This window comes from Meriones unguiculatus, chromosome X, assembly GCF_030254825.1.
Source record: "Meriones unguiculatus strain TT.TT164.6M chromosome X, Bangor_MerUng_6.1, whole genome shotgun sequence".
NCBI classification, from domain to species: domain Eukaryota; kingdom Metazoa; phylum Chordata; class Mammalia; order Rodentia; family Muridae; genus Meriones; species Meriones unguiculatus.
In genome coordinates, this window is record NC_083369.1 from 56,727,331 (window position 1) to 56,738,322 (window position 10,992).

Sequence of the window (10,992 nt, forward strand, 5' to 3'; positions counted from 1 at the left end):
AAGTAAAATAATAATAATAAAAAAGAAGTGAGTATATACTATATTTGTCTTTCTGCTTCTGGGTTACCTCACTAAGGATGATCTTTTCTAGTTCCATCCATTTACCTGCAAATTGTTTCATGATTTCCTTGTTTTTAATTGCTGAATAGTATTCCATTGCGTAAATTTACCAAAGTTTCTGTATCCATTCCTCAGCTGAGGGGCATCTAAGTTATTTCCAGATTTTGGCAATTATGAGTGAAGCTGCTGTGAACATAGTTGAGCAAATGTTGTTGCTGTATGCTTGAGCATCTTTCGGAAATATGCTTAGGAGTGATATAGCTGGATCTTGAGATAGCACTATTTCTAATTTTCTGAGAAAGCACCAGGCTGATTTCCAAAGTGGTTGTACAAGGTTATATTCCTACCAACAAGGAGGGAAGTTTACATTCCCACCAGCAATGGAGGAGGGTTCCTCTTTCTCCTCAACTTCTCCAGCATGTGTCATCCCTTGAGTTTTTTATCTTAGCCATTCTGGTGTGTGTATAGAATAAACATACTAAAATCTATAGTCCTAAAGAAGTTAAACAGCCAGGAGTACCCTAGGGTAGTAGCTGAAACCTCATTCAGAAGGGCAAACAGGATAGACATAGGAAGTAGAACACAGAGAACAGGACAGGAGCCATCCATAGGGGGCCTTTGAAAGACTCTACCCATCAAGGTATTGAAGAAGATACTGAGACACATATCCGAACTTTGGGCAGAGTACAGGGAACCTTATGGAAGAAGAGGGGGATAGAAAGACCTGGAGGGGACAGGATTTCTGCAAGGAGACCAACAGAGCCAACAAACCTGGGCCCAGCGGACCCTGCAGAGACTGATAATCTAACCAAGGACCATGCATGGAGAGGACCTACCCCCATGGGTCAACCTCTATTCAAATGTAGTTCATAGCCAGTTCAGTCTTCAAGTGGGTTCCATAGAAAGGGGGAGCAGAGTCTGTCTCTGGCATGAACTCAGTGGCTGGCTCTTTGATCACCTCTCCCTGTGGAATTCAGCCTTGCCAGGCCACAGAGGAAGATGACATCAGCCAGCTCTGATGAGACCTGATGTGCTAGGATCAGACAGAAGGGGAGGAGGTCCTCCCCTATCAGTGGATTAGGGAAGGGGCATAGGGGGAGAAGAAAAGGGTGCGTAAGACTGGGAGGAGATGATGAGGGGCCTACAGCCAAGATACAAAGTGAATAAGTTGTAATTAATAGAAAGAAAGAAAGAAAGAAAGAAAGAAAGAAAGAAAGAAAGAAAGAAAGAAAGAAAGAAAGAAAGAAAGAAATTCAAAAGTAAGTAAACATTACTTACCTTGGAACAAAAACAGAATGTGTGCCTCACGTATTTGTGAATATGTCAGCATGGCTGTTTACACATACAAGCTATTAATAGTGGTGGTCTCTGGGGAGTAGGATAGGAGGGATTTTTACATGTTACTGACACACTTTGATCTCATTGAAAATAGCATTATTATAATTCATTTTTATTTTTCCTTTTATTGAAAATGGATTTTCCCTCAGATAATATATTTTGATTACAGTTAATCTTCCCCATTCTCCTCGCAGTTCTTCCCCACCTTCCTTCTACTCCAGATTCAACACCTCCTTTCTGTATCTCATTTGAAAATAAGTAGGCTTCTAAGTGAATATACTATAATGCAATATGATGATAAGATAAAACAAAAACTAATACAGTGGAATAAGATAAAAGAAACAGATGAAAAGGAGCCCAAGAAAAGCCACACAAACAGTTGTAAACAGGATGTCTCCATCAAATCCCTCCCTTCAGAGCTCAGAAAACCTGGTGGAAGAGGGGGCAAAAAATAGTATAAGAATCAGAGGAGATGGAGGTCACCAAGGAAACAAAGAACTCTAAAGCAACAGGATCATTACACATATGAACTCACAGAGATTGAAGCCGCGTGCCCAGCCTCTGCACAAATCTGCACCAGATAGGGTCCTAGAGCTGAAAGCAAAAGTGGACACATGTCCCCATCCCTACCTAGAAGCTGTGTCCAACTGATAGCCATTAACAAATGAAGAGTCAAAAACAAAATGAAGAGCTAGGAAAACAAACTACCTTCAAGGGCATTCTGCATCCCCAGCAGTAGATGTTAACAAAAGACAAACTCAGTGTCAGCTTTGGAAGTTCTTTACCTCATAATGATCTGTCAGAACTTTTAAAACATCGTTTTTTCTTACTTTTATTTTTTTTAATTTCTATATGTAAATATATAAATTAAATATATATTAATATATTTCTCTCCTTTTTACCCTACAGTTACTTTGTGTATATAGTATGGTTTTAAGTTTAGTGTCTTCATGAGATTCCTGAATGGTTCTCTATGTCTATAATTCATTTTCAAAAGGGTTTAAAAAATCAAAACAGCCACAGGATATCAGTATGAATCATTTCTCTGCAACTGACTTTGGTCATGAAGTAAGTTAGTTCTTAATAACTAGTCATATTTATTGCATCTTTCTATTAATATTAAGCTATTTTAAGACAAATTAACACTTCTCTTGGAGTTTGAGTTTCTAAACGGGGTAGAGAATAAACTTTTAAAACAGAAAACTGCAGGATGAAATAAGCAATGAACAAAACATTAAAATTCATTGTGCTCTCAGCATGTGTTCTTTGATTATAATGAGAAAACCACTTTTCTAAAGGAGAGCTGCCTAACAACATTGAGTGAGTCTTTATAGAAAGCTAGTGAAATAAAGATCCATCAAGATGAAAGTGTGTTAACAAATCCCCTATCTGTTACTCCATGATCCAGAGACGTGGAAAGCAAGTTTGCTGTTCTAAGCAGGCCACGCCTCGGTGTGCCACTCTAGGAAAAAGTGCCTCACCTCCAGGTTTCCTCCTGGCCACCTCCACACCTGTGCATACAGCTAGCTCTGTCCCCCTTGTCTGTACTTGATCTGTCACCTTTCCAGCCTTCTCATTTCTGTTCTTACCCTGAGATAATCCAACTTTTCTGTCGGCCTTGGGTTCTGCAACAGCACACATCTCCCTTCCATCCTCTGAAACCCCTAAGTAGCCCTCTTTTTCACAGGAATGCATTAAACCTGTGCTTTCTAAGTTTTCTTTTAATTTTTAATTACATTTATCTGCTTGTACATGTCTGTACCAGATGGCGTTCTAAAGCTGAAAGGAGAAGTGGGCACATGCATCCATCCCTAACCCAGAAGCAATCTACATTTGATATCCACTTGCAAATGAAACAGAAGATTTTAACAAACAATTACAAAAGAAAGCAAGCTATTTTGGTAGTAATGGAACTTCAACTCTATAGTTAGCTTTTATTAAGCTCATACTATACACAAAGCATTGTATAGCCAGGCATGGTGACACATGCCTTTGATTCCAGCACTCAGAAGGCATAGGCAGGTGGATCTCTGTGAGTTCAAAACTAGCCTGGTCTACAAAGTAAGTCCAGAACAGCCAGAGCTGATACATAGAGAAACCCTCCCCCCCCTCAAAAAAAAACACTGTATTACCTCACATGCCTTAGTTCTTGAGACAACCACAACACTGCTATGAGGTAGATACCTTATTTTACAGGTGAAATAATTGATATAGAATTTAATAATGTAAGAAAAGGTGTGTGTGTGTGTGTGTGTGTGTGTGTGTGTGTGTGCACGTGCGCGCGCACACGCGCATGCGCACATTCCAAGGACAACTTATAGGGGTCAGTTCTTCTAACTTGTGAGCCTCAGGTTTCAGACTCAGGTAATCAGACTTAATAGCAATTGCCTTTACCCATCTCCCAAACTCCAACCAAAATTTTCTTTTTAATTTCTCTGTTTTCTTTTTTATTTGTCTTTATTTATTCCTTATCATTTTCAAAACATTATTTTGTAGCTCTGGGAATTGAACCCAGGCTTTGAACATACTAGGCAAGTGTCCTACAATTTATATCTATAGTTCAGCAAACTCTTCCTTAAAATCATATGACTCTGACAGCTGCTCTGGCCAAAGTGGAAGCAGAGACAGGAGCTCTATCTGAGTAGCCTTCTGGCACCCTGTAGAATCACCTGAGCTTTGAGAAACCAGCTACAAATCGCTGCCTAATAGTTTTCCTTATTGGATCTGAGAAGTACACCCATTGTCAGATGTAGCAAGTAAAAATACTGCATGTTCACTTAAGTTAGAACTTCATATAAAGCCAAGCATGGTGTTATACACCTTTAACCCCAGCCTTCTGAAGGCTAAGAGGCAGATGAGGAGACCCTGTCTCAAAACAAAACAACAACAAAAAAAACCACGGAACTTTACAAGGATATTTTTGTATACTTACGCATATAATTGGAGTGTATATCTATCAAAAAGACTCATCATTTATCTGAAATTCAAATTTCAATGAGCATCCTGCATTCCCCTCCCCCACTCCTGGTTAACCTATTCCCAGAAGAAATCAAAGCATTGGGTAGGGAAGAACCAGAAATGAAAGATTTTAACAAACGACAACAAACAATAGCCAGGCCTGGTGACACATGCCTATAATCTCAGCTGTTTGGGAGGTTGAGGCAAAGGGATTACAAGAGCTAGGCCATTATGGACCACATAGTAAAAATACATCTTTAAAAGAAAAAAAAAATGACATCTCTACATCACAGTACAATACTCACCCCAAGAATTTCTCTTGTGTAATAGTATTTGTCAGACTTCTCATAATTCAGGAAGGCATACAAAAACAGAAAAATGTTCAGCCCCAACCAAGAAACCTAGAAGAAAAAACAAACAAGGAATATGGGAGAATTGGGAAAGGTGTACTGAAAATATAGGAAATAATATGGACATCTTGAGCATTTTGTGTTCATCTATTTTCACTCTGAATTAATACAACCACACCAGTATTTAATGTCCTTTCATTTCAGAGTAAACGAACTCAGACAGTAGATGCTAATGAGCAGGATCAGCAAGTTGAGGCCCATGGCCTACATGTGGTTCATCACCAGTTTTCTATGTCTTAAAAACTAAGTGTTTGCCTTTTTCCCTTTAAATGATGAAAAACATCAAAAGAATAATGTCATGACATAAAAATTATATGAAACTCAAATGTCTTTGACTATATACAAAGTGAGGTTGGAAGGTCAATTCTTATCTATAATTGCTTATGGATGGTTCATCATTCTATGGTGAAGTTGAGTAGCTGGAACAAAAACCAAATAGCTTGCAAAAGCTTAAAATATGTAGCTTGACTTCTTTAAAAACGTTTGCCAGTTCCCTGACAGACTGGAGCTTTCAAACTATTGCACCTAAAAGATGGCACTAAGTAAACATATGAATTTTTGAAGAAACAAAGAATAAATTTAGCATCTTTAAGAAATGCCCACTGGAAAAAAGACTAAACCATTCCCAAATGAGTCTGCCTCTTTAATTACACACGGACATATATTTTCCTGCTTTTAGGTTGTGAAACTTTTTGCAAATTAACCTATTGTTTTGGACTTTGGGAGCTCTGAGGATTAGGTGTGCCTGTCCAAACCTCTTCACAGTGGCTAAGGGGACAATCTGGAACACACTGTGTGTTGCCATGGAGATGAACCAACAGAGCTCTACTCCAAATTCGGAGGTGTTAGTCTGCATCGTAGCAGATCTCTGTAGAACTGGGATGCTTTTTTATATACCCCTGACCCCAAATCACTAAGAATCCTTTCAGCCCACAAGTAAAGGTATTAACCTGGTGTGTGGCCCATTCATATTTTCTAGATACAGACCACTCATAGACCTGTTGCAGTACAGTAAAGCGGTTCTAAGTGTAATGTTGGAGTCAGACACCTGAGGCTCAAATTCTAGTGCCATCACTTAGTAGTTCTGCATCCTTAGATATGTGATTTAAATTCTTGGATCAGTTCTTTCACCTGGAAAATGAGGCGTTTACCTCATAGTAGTGTGTATGACTTGCTAACTGGATATCTAGATGTAGAAAAATGCAAATAGATCCATACTTATCACCCGGCACAAAATTAAATTCTAAATAGATCAAAGGCCTCAATATAAAACCAGACACACTGAACCTGTTAGAAGAAAAAGTGGGGAAGAGCCTTGAGCTCATTGGCACAGGAGACAACTTCCTGAACAGAACACCAACAGCACAGGCTCTAAGATCAACAATCAATAAATGGGATGTCATGAAACTGAAAAGCTTCTCGGTAGAGCAAAGGACACTGTCATCAGAACAAAGCAACTGCCTACAGACTGGGAAAGGATCTCCACTAACCCTATTTCTGACAGAGGGCTAATATCCAGAATATATAAAGAACTCAAGAAGTTAAACAGCAACAAGTAATCCAATTAAAAAAATGGGATATAGAGCTAAACAGAGAATTATCAATTGAGGAATACCGAATGGCAGAGAAACACTTAAAGAAATGCTCAACATCCTTAGGTATCAGGGAAATGCAAATTAAAACGACCCTGAAATTTCATTTTTTCACCCAGCAGAATGGCTAAGATCAAAAACTTAAGTGGCAACATATGCTGGAGAAGATGTGGAGAAAAGGGAACCTTCCTCCATTGCTGGTGGGAACATGAACTTGTATAACCACTCTGGAAATTAATCTGGCACTTTCTCAGACAATTAGGAATAGTGCTACCTCAAGATCCAGCTATACCACTCCTAGGCATATATACAAAATATGCTCAAGTATACAATCAGGATATCCATGTTCATAACAGCTTTACTTGTAATAGCCAGAATCTGGAAACAACCCAGATGCCCCTCAGTTGAGGAATGGATACAGAAATTGTGGTACATCTACACAATGGAATACTGCTCAACAATTAAAAACAAGGAAATCATGAAATTTGCATGCAAATAGTGGCAACTAGAAAAGATCATCCTGAGTGTGGTATCCCAGAAGCAGAAAGACACACATGGTATATACTCACTTATAAGTGGATATTAGACATATAATACAATACAATCATACTAAAATCAGTATACCTAAATAAGTTAACCAACAAGGACCCTTGGTAAGATGATCAATCCTCATTCAGAAAGGCAAATGGTATGGACATCGGAAGAGGCAGAAAACAGGGAACAGGACAGGAGCTTACCACAGAGGGACTCTGAAAGACTCTACCCTGCAGGGATCATAGCAAATGCTGAGACTCACAGCCAAACTTTGGGCAGAGTGCAGGGAATCTCGTGAAAGAAGGAGATAGATAGACCTGGAGGAAACAGGAGCTCCACATGGAGAGAAAAAAAAAATGTGAGCACAAGGATCTTTTCTGAGACTGATATTCCAACCAAGGACCCTTCATGGAGATAACCTAGAACCATTGCACAGATGTAGCCCATGACAGTTCAGTGTCCATGTGGGTTCCATAGTAATGGGAACAGGGACTGTCTCTCACATGAACTGATTCGCCTGCTCTTTGATCACCTCCCCCTGATGGAGGAGCAACTTACCAGGACACAGAGGAAAACAATGCAGCCAGTCCTGATGAGACCTGATAGACTCGGATCAGAAGGAAGCAGAGGAATACCTCACCTAACAGTGGCCTGGGGGATGGGCATGGGTGGAGAAGGGGGAGGGAGGGTGGGATTCGGAGGGGAAGAGAGAGGGAGCTACAGGGGGATACAAAGTGAATAAACTGTAATTAATAAAAATAAAAATTTAAAAAACCTAATGCTTCAGAACAGAAAAAACAAAACAAAACAAAACAAAAAAATAAATAATTAAAAAAAAAAACTAATGCATGCTAAGTAATACAATGCTTTGCGTATAGTAGGAGCTTAATAAATGCTAATACAAGGTTTAAGTTCCATTACTACCAAAATCTCTCTCTCTTTCTCTCCTTTCTTTCTTCTTTTGTCTTTTGCTCCCCCTTGCTCCCTTCTTTCCTTCTCTTCTTTTATGTTTGTGCGAGATGTGGTCTCATTGCAGCTGGTTTTGCCCAAGCTAGTCTTGAGCTACCTAGGTTTAGACTATCCTTTCAACTCAGCTTCCCAAGAAGCTGGGACAATAGGAATGACATCCATTCAACTCCTTCCTGACTCCTTTTCCCAGAATCCTTTTTCAGCGTTGAATGTCTTTTAGAGACTCTTTGATGTCAGTGGAAAAGGAAAATTGAAATCTATAGCTATTTCAAGAATAATTAAAGAATAAGAGATTATGAATTTGATGAGTGCAGGGTGTATGGGAGGAGCTGGAGGGAGGAGAGGGGAATAATGTAAATACAATATTTTTTTCCATTTCTTTCTTTCTTTCTTTCTTTCTTTCTTTCTTTCTTTCTTTCTTTCTTTCATCACTTTAAAGCCTAATCCTAGACCCCTCTTTCCTCCCTTCTACTCTGATTCCCTCCTATCCCCATACTCTACCCTCTCCTTCTCAGAGAAGGGGAGGGGAAAAAAGGGGGATGCCAACATGCCCTGGTGCCTCAAGTCACAGCAGGACCAAGGGCATCTGCTAGCACTGAGGATAGAAGAAGCATTCCAACTAGGGGGAAAGGGCTCCAAAGGCAGACAACAGTGTCAGAGACAGTCCCTACTGAAATTTTCTAATGAGGAAAATGAATTTGGTGAACAGAAAGAAAAGCACATTTGGGGGGGATCAGAAATATTTCAGGATATAAAATGGACACAGGAACACAAAACTATATATCAGCCTATTGACACCTGTAGGCAAGGTAAGTGAAATGCAGAAACATCTAGGAGTCACTGTAGATGAAAAAGAAGGTGAAGTGTAAGACCTGGGAAGAAAAAGAAGTCAACATATTTTTTAGTAATTTATTATTTAAAAATAGTACATGCCAGAAATAGTAAGAAGTTGAGCCTGCCAGCAGGGCTGCGGAAGACAGGGTGGAAAATAGAAGCCAGAGAGTTAAATATGACTCATCCATGTAAGTGATGAATCTCCCTAACCAAAAAAAAAAAAAAAAAACCAAAAAAAAAAAAAAAAAACCAAAAAACAATAAAGGGGTAATGGCGGGAGTGGCTTTTAGAGCACCAAATAGCCTTTATCCAAAGCTAATCAGTTCACTTAGTCACCCATTTTCCCACCAGCTAATCTATCACCACCCACACTATATTGGACCTGAAGACTGGAAAGAATAAATATTTGGTCAAGGTCATCCAGTAGCAGAACTGAAAGTACTTGCCAGATTTCCTGCCTCCTAAGATAATGATCTCTCAGTTATAGTGCAGAAGGAACTAAACCAGACATTGAGTATTAAAAATATAAATCATGAGATACCCTGATTAAAACAAGCTCTTTGCTTTTCATTAAATGTTAAATAAAAATCCTTCCAATGGCACTGCTTACTTTTCTTCTGTGGCACCTGAAAAGTCTTTTTGAAAAAAAAGCAATAGAAACAAAGCAAGAGCTTCAGGAAAGAAATAAAATACTAGAAGAGCATGGAAGGACATGGAAGCCTCATACTTAGGTGTGACTCACAAATGTAGGAAGAATGATGTAAGAAAATGGGTGGTGCGTGTGTGTGTGTGTGCGTGTATGTGTGTGTGTGTGTTTAGAAAATGATTTTGTGTAAGTGAAATGGTGAACAAGTTCTGGCGTCAGTACCAATGAAGTGGGTTTGAGTCAGTTTTCCAAATCACTGTGTGTCATCTGGATTGATTTCCTTCATAAGACTCAGGAGATTGTTTTATATGTGCTCTGTGTAATGCAATAGGTAACTATCAGTGTAGAGTTATGAAACACTTGAAATGTGGTTAATTTTGATTGACATGTGCTATGCATCTAAAATACATATGATCATCCAAAGACCTAGAAACAATCAAACAATAGAAATTATATTGATATTGTCTATATTGGTAGCATACTGAAGGAATATCTATGAATTACATTGCTCAGATTTCATGTTTCTTTTTATTCTCTTCATCACAAGTATGAGATAATTTAGAAATTCTGCAAGTGACTCACATTTCTATTTTATTGACCATTTCTGGGTCAAGATGCACTCAAAGATCACTTTCATCTCAACCATTCAATTATTTTATGAAATCTTGTTGGCAGCAATATAGGGAAGATAGAGAGAAATGAAGGCTCAATGTCAATAGTTTGTAAATAAGACAGAAAAGAGGAAAAAGAGTGAAAACAGGTTTCAACTGCAAATCCTCTTGATTTGGCGACATGAACAACTGCAAATCATTTGGCTTTGTTCTCTCATCTGGCCTGGAGGTGTTTTTTTGTTTTGTTTTGTTTTTTTCTAAATGATAACTAGTTTTGTTAAATGAAAATAATTGCTATACTCACTTTCTCTTTTAAATAACTCCACAAATATTAACGAACATTATGTCTTCTCACCCTAATATTCATAATTAATAGGAAATAAAATACCACTTACCAGAAACAACACTGAGAGCCAGTGGTTAACCAGCCAGTTTCCCATTGTCAAGTGGAGGTTTGGAGCCTCCCTAGGAGCAATCTGGATTCTGGAGAGATCCTTCACGATACAGAATTCTGTCCAGCTCAAGGTCTATGAATCTTTATGATGCCAAAATACACACCTACTCACAAAGCTTCCAAAAATGAATAAGTGTATTCTGCCTTTCTCCTCTAGACGGAACTGTGTTATCAGCTTAGGTAGACAAGCCCTGCCTATGACAACCACAGGGGTTTTCCCTGGGGAGGTTTTCACCCATTCAGGAAATATCAGTCTTCTTGTGTCAAAACAGTCTCTATGATGATCTTAACAATGTGATTTCATAAAGCTCCACTTTCCTTGATAAGACACTTGTTTAAGTTTTTCATGAGAAACATAATTAGGCTGAGACTATACACAGTTCAACTTTAAGAGAAGTAGAAGGGGAAGCATTGTTTTAAGGAAGTTTCTTTTCTTTTTTTTTTTAGACTAGGTCTCATGTAGATGCTGTGGCTGAGGATGACTTTGGGCTTCTGATCTTCTTTCCTCCTGGGATTATTGGGGTGCACCCCCATACCTACTTTATGCAATAATGGGGGCCAAAAACAGGACTTCGTCCACATTAGG

The 10,992-nt window shown here is 38.8% G+C and overlaps 1 protein-coding gene across 3 annotated transcripts in view; it reads right to left on the minus strand.

Annotated features, from left to right (window-relative positions):
* Positions 1 to 10,431, minus strand: part of Nox1 (NADPH oxidase 1) — a 56,529-nt gene extending 46,098 nt beyond the window's left edge. For 2 of the 3 annotated variants that reach the window (XM_060375552.1, XM_060375553.1), the window contains exons 1-2: positions 10,348 to 10,392; positions 4,662 to 4,757 (exon numbers count right to left, since the gene is read on the minus strand). In XM_060375552.1, the coding sequence (XP_060231535.1) occupies positions 4,662 to 4,757; positions 10,348 to 10,392 (141 nt within the window). Of the gene's footprint in view, positions 1 to 4,661; positions 4,758 to 10,347 lie in introns of all 3 variants that reach the window. The other variant, XM_060375554.1, reaches the window with a different exon arrangement.
* Between the last annotated feature and the right edge of the window lie 561 nt (positions 10,432 to 10,992).